At 35.7% G+C, this 19912-nt stretch overlaps 1 protein-coding gene across 8 annotated transcripts in view; it reads right to left on the reverse strand.

Moving 5' to 3' along the window:
• The window catches only part of EPS8 (EGFR pathway substrate 8, signaling adaptor), a 132932-nt gene that overhangs the window by 24570 nt on the left and 88450 nt on the right, over positions 1–19912 (reverse strand). For all 8 annotated transcript variants that reach the window (XM_038173072.2, XM_072040290.1, XM_027462173.3 and 5 more), the window contains 11 exons: positions 18723–18790; positions 16604–16765; positions 16286–16435; positions 13951–14033; positions 12917–13053; positions 11474–11547; positions 10275–10401; positions 9823–9911; positions 5949–6023; positions 5209–5357; positions 2750–2933 (listed from right to left, as the gene is read on the reverse strand). In XM_038173072.2, the coding sequence (XP_038029000.1) occupies positions 2750–2933; positions 5209–5357; positions 5949–6023; positions 9823–9911; positions 10275–10401; positions 11474–11547; positions 12917–13053; positions 13951–14033; positions 16286–16435; positions 16604–16765; positions 18723–18790 (1298 nt within the window). The remainder of the gene's footprint in view (positions 1–2749; positions 2934–5208; positions 5358–5948; positions 6024–9822; positions 9912–10274; positions 10402–11473; positions 11548–12916; positions 13054–13950; positions 14034–16285; positions 16436–16603; positions 16766–18722; positions 18791–19912) is intronic.

Genomic DNA, 19912 nt, shown 5'->3' on the forward strand with positions numbered 1-19912 from the left:
CTCCCAGCAGGACCAGCCTCCACCTCCACCTGCACCACCCCACTGAGGCACAGGGCTCATGAGCAGCAAGGCATGGACACAAATTCTCATATAATTTTTCCAGTACTCTCTGTCATCTAAGCTGTTCTGATGGACTTAGAAAGAATAATTTTTCTAGTATCACCCACTTCAGGATGCTGCTTTTGCTGTAGATATTTTGCACTGGCGCAGCTTTTCCAGCTGAGCACCTAATGCATTTCACGGCTATTAAGCAGCTCAGCACTTCTCCCCCAGGGGATGTGCTCAGGAGGCACTGGTGCAGGGAGCCAAGGTACCAAGGTTAAACGACTTGCCCAAAACAACACAGGAATCATGAAACTAAGGCTTGACATCCCAGGTACCAGTCACACAAATGCCTTCATTGAACTGTTATTATTACTATTATTATTACTGCTACTACTATTATTTGGTCTTTTGAAGACTAGGACAAAGATGCTAAAAGTCAGCACAAACACCTACCAACCCAACCAACATTACCAACATCAAGAAGAATGCAATCCCCAAAACACAAACAAACACAGTATCTCAGTGTATTCCCCCTCCCAAATGTTTCAACATATTATATACTAATATAACATAAGAAAAATACGTATTCATTAATAATCGTAACAGAAAAAAGTGCCCCTTTTTTTCAATACTATTTTGCACTTTTCACATATCAATATAAGTTGAGAAAGGGTGGGGTGTTGTTTTGGTTTGTCTTTTCTGTTTGTTTGTTTATTAATTAAAAACGAGCACAACATAAACTATAAAACCTGAAGCAATGTTTGATGGAGCTTTTTTGGGGAGATGACAGGAACAGCTACGTTTCATTTACTGTGCCCATTAACTTTTACTAAACACTTTTTTTTTTCTCAGAAAAATCTCACAGGCAATAACATACTTTTTGTTGCATTTATTCTTGTATACCATATTAGGCATAAAGCCAAACAATGTTTTAAGTAATGAAATTTGAACCATGCTAGCCTCCTTTGCTTGGCAGACTTTTTACATGGTATACATGTACACTTTTTTATTTTTTAAATGCAGTTTCATCAAAACAACGTTTCATTGTGACATGTTTTCCATGGACACATTTAATGTTTTTGTGTTTTGTTTTTTTTTTTTTGTTTTGCTGGAGAAACTTTGTTGTCTCCAATAAGACAACACGAGAGTTGTTCTGCAAGAGAAAGCCATCTCACAACAGCTGATAAACAGTAAATGGTGAACTCAACTTTACAAGGCTAAGACTGAATGTTTCCCATACCTCGGACAAAATATCCTAACTATAAAAGTATTCTGAAATTTGGTTGTTTTCATAATGAAAACTTCATGAAATAGAAACTGATTGACTTCTTAGATTCACCCCTGTGCAGGCATGTAGGACCTCGCAGCACAGAGGTGAAATGGCAGCCTCCTCTCCCAGGATATGGCAAATGCTCATGGCACTAGAAAGCAGAGCTCAGCTCAAAACCAGAAAAGGCAACTGTGACAAATATTTTTCAAAAACACGGCAACCATGTGATCCATCTAAAATAATTCCCTTGCATTTTCTTCCATATGCGCATTTTTGTCACTAGCATATATATCAAGCTCACAATTATAAAATTAAGATAAAATCTGATATAATAGTATTAAGATGTGTTCTGAATACAGTACGGTGTAACTTGTCCAAGGAAGATGCATAAGTCTATGGGTTGAACCTCAAAAATTCTTAGCTGTGCTTCCATATCACAGATGTTAACAGGGGAACTTGGACTAGCTAACTTTTGATTTAAACTACAGCTAGTTTAATACATTACAATCTTAAATTTAATCTTGTCTCTTCTCAAAACCAAAAAGCTTCCAAAATTAAAACTTTCATATGTTTAAAATAGCAATAGCTTTTTTTTTTTTTTGTGAATTAAAAAAATAAATCATTTGTATTCTTAAAGTTTTCACATAAGTCAAAGTACATTTTCTGACCAACTCTACTGAAAAAGTTGAAGGTAAAATCTTGATAGTCAGTCCCTTTATTTTCCCCTCACAGAATTAGTAAGAATATGTACTTAGATTTCTCTGAAGGCTTTAGATGCAGGTCCACGTTTCCATTCTCCAAACAGAATATCTTTTTTTTTTCCTTCTAAATTGATCTTATTTTGCGGGAGAAAAGCAAAGAAAAATGTTCCTGTGCAACAATTCTTCTAACTGGCAAGACTTTTCAGAAGTAAATTACCTGACATGGCATTACTCTGATAGCACTGGTGAATATTTTCTTGCAAAACAGTGGAAGTATCAAAAAATCAATAAAAGAAATATTAAATTCTACATTCATTAACAAGCAATTAAAATTCAAAATTCCCTATTTTTTGTTTTGTTTTGTTTATGTTCCTGTGCATGGATGCACATTTGAAAACACTGTTGTTCAAATTTGCCTAAAGCATATACAATCAAAGTCAATGGGATCTGAAAGCACAGGACAAGGGCCAGAACAAAACTTAGGGGCTTGGATTGTCCTTTCAACTGATGTGGGAAAACACACCAAGTTCAAAGAGGGTAGTAGGCAAAATCCTCGTATTTTTCCTACTCACATTTTGGTGGTTAAACAGATATTTGGTTTTCTATAGCTTTTGTGCAAATATACTGAGCTTGCACTGATGTTGTCTCTCCAATGTCTCAGAATGTTTTTTTCTCTGAAAGTAGTTTATGTTGCTTTCCACGAATTTACAAACCAGCGTCATAGTTAACCTACCTCAGTTGACAATCTTTTTATTTCTTGCTTCCGCTGTTGCTCTGCAAAGTTTGCCACAGACTCAGCCAAATGATTGAGTTCTTGTTCATTTGGAGCTCCCATGAAGTTCAGCAAAGGAGGTTCCCAACCATTTCGGAAACGGGGGACATAAGGTGGAATAAACTGGTCTTTGGGCCAGTCCGCTCTGTATGAAAAGTAAATTAGAGAGCTTTGTCAAGGGCCATAAAAATATTATTTAGATAGGTTTTCTAAAAATTGAAATGCTTTTTATTTTGTTAGTGAAGAGGACAGGCTCGCATTACAGTATAGATACAATTGTGCTAGAACACAAAATTTGCAGAAAATATGTATTGACCATAACTACTTTTCTGCAAGGCACAGCAATAAGCTAACTACTTTTGCCATAATGACTTGTCAGTGCTAAAACAACAAATTCCTGTCTCCTAGCAAAGGATGAGTAATAGAAGAATCAATCACAAACACATCTAGGATTTTTTTTTTAGCTGTTAGATGGGAAAAAGTGTTGCAATGCTCTGTTTGTGTTAAAGGAATACACAAAAGACTTCAAAGAAACCGCCTACTGTATAAGAAAGTCTGAAACTAGGTATGAAGTACAGAAGCTTAGGCCAAGCAACACTTTAAAGAAATTAGGCAATGAATAGCTTATATTGAAAAAAAAATGAACAAGAATTATCAGCATATTTAATGTTTTATACTTTAGATTAATTTTCTTAGAATACAGTATTACTTTTTAGTGCTCCACTAGCATTTCCTACTGTAATATGCAGTACCTAAATTAATGCTTTCATGCTCTGCCTTTGTGCCATGCATGACGAACCATCTTGCAATATAATTACTGTATCTTTACAGTGGAAGCAGAAATGGAAACTGACATTACAGTGGCTTAACAGTCTCATTGTTGACATTGCTCAAAATTAAGGGAAAAATGCTGTCAGCCACACAACTTGCAGGAACAGTCAGCAATTATTATCCCATTAGCAGGCCTGATGTAGGTCAGTAACCCTTGAGTTTCATCATTCATCTCTCTTGCTAAACTGCACCACTGTGTATCTCTGTATACTGAGATCACTCAGACTGAAATATCTAATCTTCACAGGTCAACTAGCAGCATTCTAAGTGCTTCACTCTTCCCTATCCAACATAAGCTGTTTCTCTTTCAATCACACTTTTTTCAGTATGTCTGAAGATAATAATGAAGGTAGTTCCAAAGACAAGGAGGCAACGATTTTACACAGAAATCCATTTTCCCTTCATGGGGCTCCAATGCTATGGAAATTTCCAGAGTCAGCCCCACCACAAGCTGCAGTGAAGCCAACAGAGCTCAGAGCAGGTAAAGGCAAGCAGATACTGCTTTTCTGGTATAAACTCTCTGGCAGTCACAAGGGGATCTAATTACTGTTTCCAGCCCATTTTGTAGTAGCAGGCTGGACAACAGGCCCAGGGATGTATTTGGACATTGTTCCAGCATCAGAGTGAGATCAAAAAGGGATCACACACTCCCTACTATGAGTATGCTCCTCGCTCCATATTCTAGGGCTTTCTATGCAGCCTTCCTTACCAGGAAAACACTCAATTCACTTTTATCACTTAGTCACTTTTAAAAAATACTTTTTATTGATTAATTAATTTAAAATGTAAGAAATCTACTTGGTAGATGTTTATTTCTGAATTTGGAATCTAAGAGCAAGACAAGTAAATTCAAAATACATGGTGTGTTTCCAGTCCAAATGATTGCATGCTTAAGCATTGTTACATGTATTTATCTACCACAGATTACAGATTGACATTTTGTCAATTTAAGATTTTTTTCTGCATATTTTACTAAGTAATTTCAAACCATATACTCACCTCAAAAACAACAAATACATAAAATAATTTCAGTGAAGCTTAACCATAATAGTGACATGTAGGGTATGCACACATAACATGACTCAGCCAATAAACACTCTTTAAAAGTTTGAAGCATTTTCTTTATAGCATTATGATGCTTTTAAAGAAGTAAAGGCATTTAAATTTTTAGCTTTTAATCATTATTGGAAATTCAAAATAGAAATCTGTATCCTCTTTTGCCACATTTTTCACTTTTTATATCAACTTCTTCAAACTGATTTTTAATCAATTCCAAATGATTGGGTTGGAAAAATAAGGGTGTAAAGCAAGCATGCAAAAGACAGTTCAGAAAAAAACGATGATGTAAGACTACATGTATGTAATTTGGTCTCTTCTCCTAGATTCTATGGAGGAAACAAAAATTTCTGTCTACGTTTTCTCCCTCCCTGTGACCCCTAAAATCAAACCATTCCCAAATCCCATTGAGGCTAAAGGGTTCCTTTCCAAAAAACTTCAAAGAACAGCTGTGAGGAGTCCAAAGACCACCAAATTAGTAACAGGTTTGTTGGGGGTGGATCATATGTCAATAAACTTGAGCTTTTTCTCACCTGGCTTTGGTCCACGTGTCACCCAATGACATCCATAATTGTCCTTCCTCACTGGTGACAGTATATTGCAGGAAGTCTATAGTATCTTTTGTAAGAAGGGGACTTATTACTGTACTAGCAAGCTCTGGACCTCCTGTTGTCTGCACCACCTAAATACAAGTATTAAAATAAAACAAAGAACATACATATGGCAAGTAAGGAAGTTATATTGAATATATATCTGCAGTGCTGCTAGGATACATTTACTACTCAAACAAACAAATAATATTTGAGGAACTAACATGTGTCCTAATGTCTTATGGATAAAGTAAAAACACTTATAGCAAAATAACTGCTGTTCTGATCACCTACTAATTTATATTTAGACCCACTATTTCAATGTTACTTTAATCTACTGATCAAAACCACACATACTTCCATTAAGGCATATGGCTATGCATTCAACTCTCCTCCTGCATTATATAAATTATCACATTTTTTTAATTGTTAATTAAAAATGATAATTTCAAAATGTAACATAAAAAGCTAAAAACATTTTAAATAAATACATTTAATAAATGGATGTGTGTGCAGAAAATGATATGTTTTCTGAAGAGACCCTCATCCTCAAATGCACACATTTCTCCTTAGTTACTGTCCAGGGACACAACATTTTAATCTTTTTATCTTTGAAAAGGTTATAGAGTATACAGATACAAGAGTTCTGAAGGAAAACACTGAAAAAAAATATAAAAGCTTACCATATGTAGTGGGGTAAAAAGAAAATGAACCAGTTCCGCTGCACTAGGATTCTGGATATGGAACTTCAATTTGGCCTGAGGGAAAGGGAAAATGATAAATTGTAAGAAACAGTTAACTTTAATGACAATAAATACTTCACATAAGAATGACCATCTCAAGTGAGATCACAGGTCCATCCAAGCTCAATTCTTTGTCTCCAACATCAGCTAATAACAAGTGTTAAGGGAAGAATGTGAGAAAAAGGCAAACTCATAAGAAATTTTCCCCAAGATATTTTGAATCCACCGGTAATTACCTCAGAAACCAGAAGTACAAAATGCTAGTGTTTTACATTAATAGCCATTGATGGATTCTTCTTGTGAATAAATTCACTCAATTGCTTTTGAATCCATGTAAATCTTAGCGTGTACTATGCAAATAAGAAGTTTGGCACCTGGATTCTATGCTTTGTAAAAAAACCATCTCCTTTGGAAATGTACCAGCTCTAGGTTTCATCAATACCCTGTAGTTCTTTTCCAAAAGAAAACTGATCAATCCTTCTCTCCTCCCTTTTTCAGTGATGTTCGTTACAATTTATAGATTTATTACATTCTCATTCTTTTTGGTTTTTACTCCAAACTAAAGAAAAGCCTAAGTAATCATCCTTTACAACATTCTTGTCCTCCCTGTACATTCTTCCATTTCACTGTACTGGGACCAAAATAAAGCCAGTGAACATAGTGGCATATTGATGATCTGTATTCATTCATTTTTGTCTTTTCTGATGTCTCTTAGCATTCACTTGGTTGTTCAGTACATGTACTGAACATGGATGATACTTTCACAGAAACAAGTAGTACATCCACATTTTTTTTCTCACTTATTCTATATATGATGTTTTCCCATTTGTATCTTATCTGTCAATACTGAATTTCATCTGTAAATTCACCATTTGCTATCATGAGGTTTTTCTCCATTTCTGTACTGAGGATTAGTCTCATTTTACTATCCAGAATAGCTTAGTAGCCTCATCAAATCTTGTCACTTCACTCCCCATTTGCCCAAAAACCTGTGAATATGTTGGACAGCAAAGGCTGTCATGGTATAGGTGTACATGGGACTTCACTGCTGAATTTACTGCACTTTGAGAATGGGCATTTCATGCTTATAAATCGTTTTCTGTTTTGCCAAGCAAGAGTCTAGGAAGCTCTGTTTGAACTCAAAGCAGCTCATTTTCTATACAAACTTCAGGGTATGTGACCTTGTTAGAAATAAAATAAAAATTTGAGAAATTTGTAGGCATCATTTCGCTTTGCAAGATGTATGTTTTCTTCTTCAATTTTAATATACCTGTCTACAGGTTTATTATTTAATAATATATGGGTATAATGTTAAATGTCTACCATATCCCATGAGGGGTACCTCATGGATACATGGTTGTCTCAGTCCCTCAGAGCCCTGAAATTACTTTAAAATTATAAACATTACCTTAATCATTTCTCTTTCTCAGGAAGAAAGCCAGTCTGAGAGGTTGCACAACACTGTGTGTGGTTTGTTGATTTATCCGTAAGTTTTTGGAGGAGATGGATGAATGGTACCCATTCAACAGAGTTTCTATCCATCTATCTGTTACCTGCCATTTTGATTTTCTGTTCTTTTTTAACCCATTACCAGTTCTTCAACATGAAACAGATACTCTCTTGTGCTTCCCATAAACAATGGTTTTCATGAACATATTGTCCATTATCAAGCTTTTCCAAGTAAATATATGCATTAAAAAAATACATATTTTTCTCTGCTACAACTTCTTGGAGTATTCCTTTTATTTAGTGATGACCTATCAGCTCTGCAGACTCTAGAAGTAGCAAGCATGCCAGAATGTGTTTTAAAAAACTCTAGTAATTCTTATTGCATCTTGCTGTCTGTTCCTTCAAACTCCTTTTGTCTAGTTTCATCCTATATTTACATCTAGCCTTCTAGAGTGTGCTTCCAAGTTAAAAAACAAAGAGGATGTGTTTTTAGTGCTAATAACTTCCTATACATTGTCCTTCAGATGTGACAACTTTCTTTTGGTCTTTGTAAACATTTTTTTTTTCCAAATGGTAGGCACTTTCTAGCAGTTTCTGGCATAGTATTTTAAAACAGTTTCCATTCTACTGACAAAGATTTTATTCTTCTAGCTAATCATTTTACTTTTAAACTAGATTATTCACTTTATACAGTTCTCCATGTCTGACATAAATGCCTAGGAAAGGAAATTTCAAGTTTTTGTGGCTTCTGCAATGACATTGAAACAACACACCGGTATGGCACAGATCTTCATGAAAGAGCATTAGAAACCAGGTCCTAGATGCTCTCAGCACCAAAACAAGAACTGCTTCTACTCCTGAACACAAAATAAAGATTTGGATACATGGGTGTTCCTCGGTGAAAAACTAATTTAAACGCAGTATTAAATTATAATGAAAAAAATTAACATTACAGGCACTATTACTGAGAAAGATCAGCATGTTCTAAGACATCTCCTGCCTTTCCCTTTCTCCCTTTTCCCTTGCACCCCAGCAGTCCTCTAAGGTCAGAATCACAACATCTGATAATGAGGTCTTAAAGTAATATATTCTTTACCTTTCTAAATAACACCCACAGCCCTGCAATCAGAATTCATTCCCCAAGAGGAAGAAGAACGAAGATTTGACTCAATGAATGTGAGAACAAACTTTCTTTTTGGCATAGCTTCCCCAGCAATTGGAAGGGACAGTCAGTATGTGGAAGTAAATGCACTGAAGGTGTCCTACTTGCTGCCTTCCAGTAATAGCACTTGAAGAAGAGGACATGCCAGGGAGAAGGCTCTTGAGTTAGCACCTCCGTTTGTTGAGAACTTCCAAAAAGACATCAATTTGTCAGCTGGAGTGTTCTGAGGCCAGAAAGGTCCTATGTAATGATGGCAACAAGTACAGAGAGTTTGATGGGCATAACTGAATAAAACTAAATTAAGGCAACAGCTGGTGATGCTGGCAAGCATGCAAGAAAGCTGTGATCCCAACTGATGTTCTTACAAATCCTTTTATGATTTAAACTTGAATTTCACAAGTAAAAGGTTTTAAAGAGCCATGAAAAGAATAAATGCAACAATGCTAAAAGAGTAAGAAATATTTTTATCTTGTCACTGCACAGAGCCTTTGAGGAGCAGCATCCTAAAGCCATTTTGAAGGCCACTGTTGGCCAGAGGTGGCAGGCACTGCTCTTGCCTCAGTTTAGCCTCAGATAACACGGAAAAGTTAGAGGGCCAAGGCCAGTCAAGTAACAACTGAGCTATCTTCCTGTGTGCTAAACAAAGACTAAGCAAGATTATGTTTCCAGGTCTACTGACATTCTTGAAAAGGACATCTGTGGGTCTGCTCCTTTTTAAAGAGTAGTGAAGACCAAGACAACAAAGATCCAGACTCACAATTACCCATATGGTGTGACCACTTTTGCACGGCTTACATCAGCAGGGCATTTAAGCTCCACCAGGTTTCTCTATGTAGACAAGGCACCAGGAAAGTTAGAAAACAACACCTGACTACTGCATTCCCAAAGAAGAGATGACCTTCTGCAGCCCCCTCAGGGGAGTCAATAAAGCAATCACACCTCCTGGAAAAGCAGGAACATCCACGGAAACCCAACTTAAAAATAACTTAAAGCAAATCCATTGTGTTACTTATTCTTTCTTTTCTCTATCTTTCACAATAATTTTCATTCTTTACCATATTAGTTGAATAAAACAATGGAAAAGCAATACATTAAAACGGGCACTCGAATTGGTAGCAACATGGCATGACATATTATATTTAACATTAACTATACCAGCAAAACACTGTTATAGCATGCCTCTCTACACTAGTAGTCACTTACCAGAAGATTGAAGCCATGCTTAAACTTTTGGAAGCAGTCAACAAACTCATCTGGAGGTGGTGGTTTTGAACGGAGAGTCAGAACTCCCTCTGTTGAACAAATAAATTGAGATTTCATATCCACTCATATTTTACACAATTTCTATAAATATTAAAGATATAATAAACATATAAAGACATAATTAATAGATTTATCAACGTACAAAATGCTGCAAATACAGAACCACTACAGTGAGCATATTCTGCAGTCACATCTCTAATCAGCCACTCTCCACTGATTTCAAGCAAATATTTTTAACAGATTTTTCTCTAAGAATATACTGCGTGGACTTTTTTTGTGCTTAAAGTGAAAGAAAATTACTACCTTCCAGAAAAAAAACAACAAAAGCCATATTTGCTATCTACTTTGGTGATCCTTAGAGAAACAGAACTGTGTTCAGTAAGAACTCCTACCTCCAGGTCCTTTCTTTTTACTTTTCTTAGTCTTCTTCCTCTTTGCAAGTTCAGCAAATGCTTCAGCAGCTTTTTGAAGTTTGGTAACAAAATATTCAATGTCATCCAAAATATGGTTCAGAATTTGCTACAAGAGAAAAATTACAGTTACTCTATTGAAACTGTAGCAGTAATATTCAAGAAATCAAAAGAACTATACTCTTAGAGACCAGCAGCTTCCTCTGTACAAAGTTGATGCTAGAAAACTGCATATTTTGATTCATTGTGTTCTTAACTTCACATACCTGTAAAATATTTTAGAGGTCTTTTTTATTTGTTTGTTTGTTTGTTTTGTTTTTCAAAACTCAAGGAAAGAAGAAGTTTTTAAAATATAAACATCAATATTATTAAATTCAGATTGGAATTACACAATTAAATCATACACTACATTTTCTCTCACAGCATGTGAAAAAAATTCTAATTATTTGTGTAGGACAGCATTTTCCTAAACCGTATAACTTCATAATCTCCTTTAGCACAAAGTATTAAACTATTTGTTGAATGTGGTTTTATAGATGTAGTGCTCTTAGAAGAATTGTTTCCATAGAGCAAGTGGAGGAAAAAGAAGGAACACCTGGGAAGCATGAATACAGCAATTCAGCAGGCCCCAACATGCTTCCCTCAAGACCCCCTGATGTTGCTGAGGGCAGCATCAGAGTAGAAGAGTAGAATATTACAACAAACAAGCAGGTATTTGATATTGCATACTTCAGAGAACCTGTCCTATATTGTTGCTATGTGGCCAGAAAAGATTAGTTTATGCATGTGCATGGTACATTTGTCTTCAGAAATTTGCTAATGTTCTAGATACTGCACATGCCTAAGTCCCACAAAATTGATGGAATTAAAGTTTACCCTTACATAGTCTCTGAATTTAGTCTTCACAAAATTACTATTAATATTTCTAGTTTTTCACAACAGAAAACTTATTATCTATCTATCCATCCATCCATCCAACCATCCATCCATTTTAAGGAAAAAATACTAATAAAAAAGAACAATTGTCTATTCATTTAGAAGTCTACTGCACAAGCATAGGGTGTCCAGAATGCTTTCCTCTAGAACTGAATGTCCTGTGTGGAAAAAGTCTTCCCAAGACATAGGGCTGCAAAATTTCACAGACATTAAGCCACATCTCTTGTAGTAGCACTATCACTTACAACATCTCTGTCAATCCTGGCTGCTATCATCTCTGCTGTTTCTTCATGGTCATGGTATTGTCTATGTTTTTCAACTGTGGAAAAGGGAAGAGGATAATAACACATCCATATATGCAGAATTAAAAAACAATACTTCCTAAATAGCTTATGCTTGAAACCATTCATTCTACAGTAAAAAAAAAAAAAATTAAAAAAAAAATGTACCATTCATTTTACAAGGACTCTATACAACCTGATGAACTTGTACTGTAATACCTGACCTTGACAAATCTAAATATTATAAATAAGTATTATACTGTACATTGTATATTGAGTAAATAAATATTATATTGCTTTTGTTAACAAGAAGGATTTTAGTAAACACATTTTAGAAAAGATCCACATGAATGGAATAGAGGGATCTACAGGAACTCAAATCACTGACAGAGCACTTGATAAACTACTGAAACTTTTTTTTTTTTAAATGAGAAGTCAAACAAACGAACAAACTAGCCATTACTCAAGGTAGGTGTTATGCTGCAGATTAGAAGGTGAAAACATTCTTGACATTGCATGTTTTTCTGAACATTTTTGTTTTTTTTACATAGTTAGTTTGCTTTGTTGAGTGATATAGCTTCATAAGCCAAACATAATAAAGATGTCATGGTTAATGACTTCAGTTATAAAATTTTAGTATCTATTATTAAAAAACAAGTGAAACAAAACAAAAAACAGCCCTCACCTTAACCAAGATAACTTCATTATTAGTCTGTTTTACAGAAGGAGCTTTATTGTTTCTAAAGATTTATTTTTTTTTTCAAAGGAATCTGATCAAAATAAAAATGTTGCCATTAGAGATTAAAGAAAAAAATATATCAGAAATTCTACAGCATTCCTTGGTTAAGGTTTTAAAAATACGAACTACTTTAGTCATTAACATATAAATAAATAATGTTTATCTCCAGTCAGATTATAATCCAAGTGATTATATTTTTTAATTATCTGAAATATCTGGCCTATGATTTCCCTATTACTAAATAGGACATCATTAATTTACTAGAATTATGACAGTACTGATTAATGTGTGCGTTACTATGTTCACATAAAAGCCCAAGTTAAAATTCATAGCCTATACAACCATGTAACTAAACACAAGTAAATAGGTTTCTGAACAGAAATTCAGAGAAATGATAAGTAAATGATGAGTCAGATTATGACAGATAGCTCTTCCATAGATCAAGCAACAGTGGCTTGGGGTGTTTCAAACTGGACTGGGAGAATAATCCTGTCTGCTCTCAGCAAGGACAGAGGGGTGACCTATTACAACCATTTCTCTATGTGCATTTAATTCCTGTAATCTTCATGAAAGTGTTCTTTGAGAATTATTTTTTGTTATTACCGAGGATCATAAACACCTACTGCTCAGAAAAAGTGTTTATCACTGTGCTGTGCAGAAATACTCACACTCCCCATGCTCAGTAGCCCATGCAGACCATGCTGCCACACGGCTTCTCACATCCACCTGGGTGATGGTCCCTGGTGGCACAGGGGCAGGTGCCCGCGGGGGTGGAGGGATGGTGCTGTCAGCATTGGATATCATCCTACAGGAAGAAAAGGATGCCCACAAGTGACACTTAAAGCAAAAACATTATATTTTTTAGTGATTCATCAGAGAAGGCTAGGAGGCTATATAAAGACCTATTCTGCTGTTGAACACACTATGGACTTACCAAATTAGCAGTACTCAAGACCATGGTGTGTAAATATATTAAACGTAATAGGAAACACACTTCATGATGGGGTTAGCAAAATATTCACCAATAAAACAAAACCTCTATCACCCTCCTGGCTCCCACATAAGACCACCCAAAAAACAGTTCCTATGTCTGACAGCATTGTCCAAATGCTTCTTGAACTCTGGCAGGCTCAGTGCCGTGACCACTGCCCTGGGGAGCCTGTCCCAGTGCCTGACCACCCTCTCAGTGCAGAACCTTTTCCTAACACCCAGCCTGACCCTCTCCAGTCCCAGCTCCATGCTGTTCCCTTGGGTCCTGTCACTGTCCCCAGAGAGCAGAGCTCAGCGCCTGCCCCTCTGCCCCCCTCGTGAGAAAGCTGCAGGCCACCATGAGGCCTCCCTTCAGCCTGCTCTGCTCTGGGCTGAGCAAACCAAGGGACCTCGGCCACTCCTCATATACCTTGTCCTCTAGACCCTTCACCACCTTCATAACCCGTATATTTGACCCAACTGTGGAACTGAGACATGGAATGTTAATTCTCTGGCAACCTGCATTTATGTCAGATGTTCCAGTCACTAAGGTGGAATTGTGAAAGTTAAGAGTCATGCTATAAATTGAAATAGCATGAGATAAGTATTAAATCAAGGCCTCTACATGTGATTTTGGAAGTATATTATCAACTAGCAAAAAAAAGAACATGAAACAGCAGATAGACTTGGGGAGTTGGTGATTCTATATATTGCCAAGAAATTAGATTTTTACCTCAGTGTTTCAAGTCTCTTCTTTTGTTTCCCACTTTTGCAGTCACTGATTGCACTTTCTATATCTTCATGAATAAAGCTAGCCTGAAGAGACAGAAGTAGAAATCATCAATATTCAGCTAGACTAACGAGACATATGAAATAATTATTTCATCATACACTTTTTTTAAGGTATCCTTAGATTAGAGAATCCCTTATCATATCCCACTTAAAAATAAATAAATAAATCTGGGATAAATTATTTCATGCTAACGGAACAAAGAAACACACAATGCAATTGTCTGGGAATTGGTATTTTTGTAACTGTTCCAATCTCAAACATTATTATCAGATGAGTGTTTCATCTAGCTACCAAATTTGTCTGAACAGCTGTAATCATCCCAAGCCAACAATTATTGCGTAAGTTATTTTATCCTCCACGTACATCACTTTTGTTTTTGTCAAGCACGTTAGTGAAAGACATAACCAAAACTACTATAGATAGCAGCAGCATAAGGATTAGGAAAATAACTGGTAGCATTACAGTCTCCTTTAAGAAGTAACAATAGCCTCCAATTTCTCTTTGGTTTACTAAAAGATTAATTTTTCAGAACATTTCCTAATCTGTAGGTACCTATCTCCACCAGCAGCTCACAAGTGAAATTCTGATACATGTCTAAGGCATCATTTTAATAGATCTTGCATTAAATAGGTCACGGATTCTCATAGGATTTAGGATGCTCCATTACATGTCTTCAGCTGACAAATTAAATTTCCTATCCAGGCTGTCAAAGCCCCAGTCTGTCCATGTATGGCTCACTCTACAAGGCCCACCTCTATCTTGGTCCCCTTATGAAGGAGAAGAAATTTCTTGAGAGGAACATGTAACTTCTGCCAGGACCAGAAAACTTCCTTGAATTTAGTAACTAAAGGGATTAACAGGCTTCTCAGACTACAATGAACTGTACCCAAGATCTATTAATGTTAAAGAATGAATAGGAGAAAAACTTGAGGGGATAACAGAAGAATTTCATTAATCACACTATTGATATTTGTTATTTAACATTTTTTATGAGAATATTCAATGCCCAAAATATAATTTTATATTTTTGAATAAATTATTGTTGCAGAGGTTCCTGAGGTTCATGGTAACAGCTGATCAAAAGCAGTAAAAAGGCAACATCTCAAGAAGAGCCAAGTCTTATGGGAAAGGAATAGAAACTAGGGTAAAGTCACAGACTCAAATAATGTTCCAGAAGCAAACAGGGATCCCAGACTTCAAGTCATGCTTATATGCTCTGTATTTTTATTTGTACACACTGGAAAAACTTCAAAAAATGAAAATCTGAAGGAAAGCAACCACCTCTACAGCCTGGGAGGCTTTGTCCAAACAGACCTTAAAGAGGAGCCCTGCAGTATTTAGCAAACTACAAACTGAACTTCTAACAGAATCCCAATTTCCACTGAAACAGAATTCTGTGAAACTAGAATTAACACAATTGGTCATCTTCAAACCTCTAGCACAGTAGCAATTTCCAAAAGGTTGTACAACGTGATTACCAATCTGCTGTTTAAAGACAATTATATATATTACTAAGAAGGAATTAAAAAAAAAAAAAAAAGAAGGAAAAAATGAAACCATGAAATTATTGACTAGAATTAAAATAAATGCCAATTATCTAGAGTAACTAATACATCAAAATTTATAGTCCTGGAAATAAACAAGTATTGCTGAATGCATTAAAATATTTACTCTAAAAGCTCGGAAAAAAATATTATAATCTTGCTATACTACTTGCCCCTCTTGCAAGTAGTATTTTCCATTTTACTATCTCTCATGCAGGACAGAGATGCAGAGATGTGGAAACACAGAGGAGGTTAATTGTTCATCGGCAAAAAGAGCAGAAAAATGGGAAAGATTAGGTAAGACTCCGAATGAGTTCTTTCCAGATTATAAAATATATTTGAGATAACTCAAAATATTTTATACCACTTTCTTCAGAAGCGTGAACACAAAACATATACACATTCCAAAGCTTTACTCATTTGCAAACCTAAATGTACAGCTACAGAGCCCAAGAATCAATATTTACAGTAACAACATATTTGCACATGCTCTAAAGATTCAGCTTACATACATAACTCACTCCTCTCTTACAAGACATACCCTGCTGCATTTACTAACATAAAATAGTGTTCAAATCATAAATGCATTAACCTTGAAAGATACTTGTAAGAATAAAAGAACACAATTATTTACTATGAATCCATTTATTTGATTTCATCCATTGTAATTGCTAATTCATGAAATTTCCCCCATTCAAATTAGTCACAGTAAATCTCCATTACCACCTTACCTTAATCTCATCACATTGGAAAAGATGCAAATCTGGCTTGTTTTGAGTTGGTTCTTTACATACTAATGCAAGAATTGAATTGTAATTGCATGCATTCATCACAGCTTGGCAATGCTGAATTGTGCTTAAAGGAAAATTCTCCAGTTCATTCTGCCAAAAGAAAGGGAAAAATATATATAAAAAAAAAAGCATTAAAAAAAAGCTACATGAGTTAAAAAGGGAAAGTGATAATAAGCTAATTAAAATACCAAACCTTACATACATCATTTTTCCCTTCTCTCTCCCTCTGAAAATGAGACTGCCACTCACAGATCTTACCTTTGATTCTAAGTCCACCAAACTGACAGCTTTGTCATCCACTTGAAGAATCATATCTTGAGTCCACACTTTGCCTTTGGCATCCAGCAATTTCAACTTCCTTATTCCATCATCTACTGTAATCATCGCCTCTTTTCGGTCCAGAACGAAGGTCGTTAAGTGCTAGTGAATGGTACAAACAATGAAGAAAAAATCTGTAACTCTCCCTATCAATAGGCAATGTCAGTATTCAAATTGTCATGAAAGAGCAATACAAATAATTCCTGAATAGAATTGGCTTTGTTTATGACAGATCCCACCAATACGCTATAGGCGAGGTTGTTCAGTCTGTAATGTCATTTTAAGTTAAATGATTTTTGTAACTCGCTATTTGTCATCCCCTGTCATTTCCTCACTACAGTACTGGTTACATCTGAAGGCAAATTCCAACATCTTCCACATATCATGGCTAGAATTGAATCTTGAGTATTTAATTAGCTTTATTGAGCATTGAAAACCTGCGCCAATTAGCAAGCTGAATTCAGAAGCATCAGCAGTAGCATCCCAGAAACAGCCTGCCAATATTCTTTCACCACCACCCTGACCTGGAGCATCCTCATCTTCTCCAGAACTGCCAATTAGCACACTCATGGCAAACACAAAGGGCTTGCATCTGAGTGAGATACCCTACAGACAGGCTAGTTGCTTGTTTTATGCAGATCACAGTAAAGTTGTAGTATATGAATTATTTTTGCTCACCATCAATTTGGAACATTCTTCAGATTCCATTAAAGGTCTAGAAATTAAACTGTACTTCACAGACATCACTTCAACTAGTTCCTCTGTCATTAAATTTTTGACAACTTCCCTTCAACATGTCAGACATGCAAGACAACCCATAAAGTTATTTAATTTAATCCAGGTATAACCCTAACTTCACTTTTTATTTTAAAGATCTGGATACACTCACTCAAGTTGAATCAATTTTAATATATGCCTGCATACCCACTTTATAAATAACTTAAAAGAATCAAGTGAGTTTTCTTCTGTTACAGGAAAAGAGTACACTTAGTAATGACAGACAGAAGAGTAGATACGAGTTGTATATAATCAAAGTGTTTTAAAAAGTGAAACAAACTCTACTGACTGCTCGTGCAGGAAGGCTTAGACTTCAAATACCAGTACTAATCTTTATGCCAGTAGAGTATGAGAATGGTTATGTAGAAACTGAAGACAGACAGATAATTAAAAGCAACATTAATGTTTCTTTGGAAGCTGATCATGGGATATAAGCACTTCTGCATACAATTTCACAACTTACAGCTAAATTTAAAACCCAGCTAAAATGGACTTGAGAATATAAGTTTTTTGCAAGACTCATCTTAACCTATGACAGTGTTCTGATGGCAGTAGGAGAAAGTTTATGCCAAAGAAACTACGGAATGAGGCACTGCACCCAAAAGTGTCTAACAGATGATGTATAGGCACCCAGGCTTACTTTGCTGAACATTTTAAACATAGCTATTTCTGGAGAAGATATGAAAGCAGCATACAGTATTTCTGAAAAGCATTTTAAGACAAGAAGCAATGTATTTTGCATTTTTCACTGGGGATGAAACTGTGCAGGCAAAATGTACTTGTTAAACTGCTACACAACAGACTTATTAAGGCTTTTAGGTTTTAGTACCCAGCTCTTTCTAAATATCCCAGCCCCTCTGTTGATCATAAGTGATCAAGATATTCATTTAAAATATCAGTCAGTGTGCCTCTCCAACAGCACAGTGTTTTTCAGCTCTGCCTCATCCTTGCAACAAGACAGGTTCAGAGACAGGACGGCATAACACACTGAGCTGTGATCCCATTGAGAAGCTCTGTCCCTTTGCCAAACTACACACAACTTTGCTTACATTCTTCTACATAAAAATTCCAGCTTGTTATGGCAAAGCTAGAGAATTTGATACATTTCAGTGTAATCTGTTCTGAAGTGACCTCAGGCTGGCAGGATATTTTGGAAGATTCATATGTCTTCAAGCATATTATCCTCAAAAATCACATAAGCAAAAATCACATAAGCAAAAATCACTGTGTGTAACCAAAAGCTGTAATTGGTACATTGCCTTGTCATACATCCTTGTCTCACCTCTACATGATACTGCGAAGTTTCGGATATGCTGCTGGCACTGTCCCGTGCATAATTCTTTCTTTGTTCTAAAGAGACGGAGAAAAGAAAGAATAATTATTCATTCGAATTCTTACCATGCTGTGTTTTGGATACTTCTCAAAGATGCTTAAGACTAGCCATATATGTGAAAGTAGAAGGTGAGCTGCTCTTTATTTCTGTATTCAAAAGAAAAACCTTCATGCTCACATAGTTCAGCACAAACATCGTACTTACATCCATGTTAAAAGCCATTTTTCTTGTCTCATTGTCTCCGGATGGGAGGAGAGCTCTGATGGAAAACACTTGACTGGGAAGCCTGACTATTAAAATCACTGGCTTACCACTTTGGTAGCAACATGGTAACTAGGTTTGTTATAGTTGTATGAATGCACCTGAAAGCAAAAGTGTTTTCTGATATAAACACATTTCTCATACTAAATCTGGAAAACAACAAAGTCACACACAAACCAGACCTGACTCATTCCTTATCTCTTCCTAGAGTATTCAGTTTGTTGAATTACTAATGTAGAAAAACACATGGAAAACAGGGAAGGAAAAAAAAGCCAAAAGCTGCAGCAAAAAAAATACAAATTAAGTATCTCAGAACACAAATATTTTTCATCTGACAAACAAAATGCCGCAAAATCAGAAACATTGTTTGTCTTTAACTACATAATATCAAACCAGGGGAAAAGGGAAGGGAAAATGCAAGATGAGGACACAACACACACCCACACCACAAACTAATGAATTAAGATGAATGCTGGAAAAAAAAAACAAAACAAAACAAAAAAACTTTTCAACTTTATTAGAAAAAAAGATGAATGAAATATTTGCAGGGTTTGTCCCTTTTTTTACCTCCATAACCACTAAAGTGCCCAATTCAAAACACTGCGACTTTTGTCTAAAAAGTCGCTAGGAGACTTCTTCAAAAGAAGTACAAGGAAATTCTGCATTAAAAACAAAACAAAACAAAACTCATTTCTGATCTTCAAGTAAAATAGGCAGTTTGATTGTGTTTGGAATAAAATATATGTAACCGAAGTTACATTCATTTCATCATACCCATTTAGAGTAGCTGGGGCAAAAATAAGAGCGTATGATTCTGTCACCACGAGAGATAAGTTCCTTTTTGCAAAATTAAAAATGCTACCTACTACCAAACACAT

The sequence above is a fragment of the Anas platyrhynchos genome, chromosome 1 (assembly GCF_047663525.1).
Source record: "Anas platyrhynchos isolate ZD024472 breed Pekin duck chromosome 1, IASCAAS_PekinDuck_T2T, whole genome shotgun sequence".
NCBI classification, from domain to species: Eukaryota; Metazoa; Chordata; class Aves; order Anseriformes; family Anatidae; genus Anas; species Anas platyrhynchos.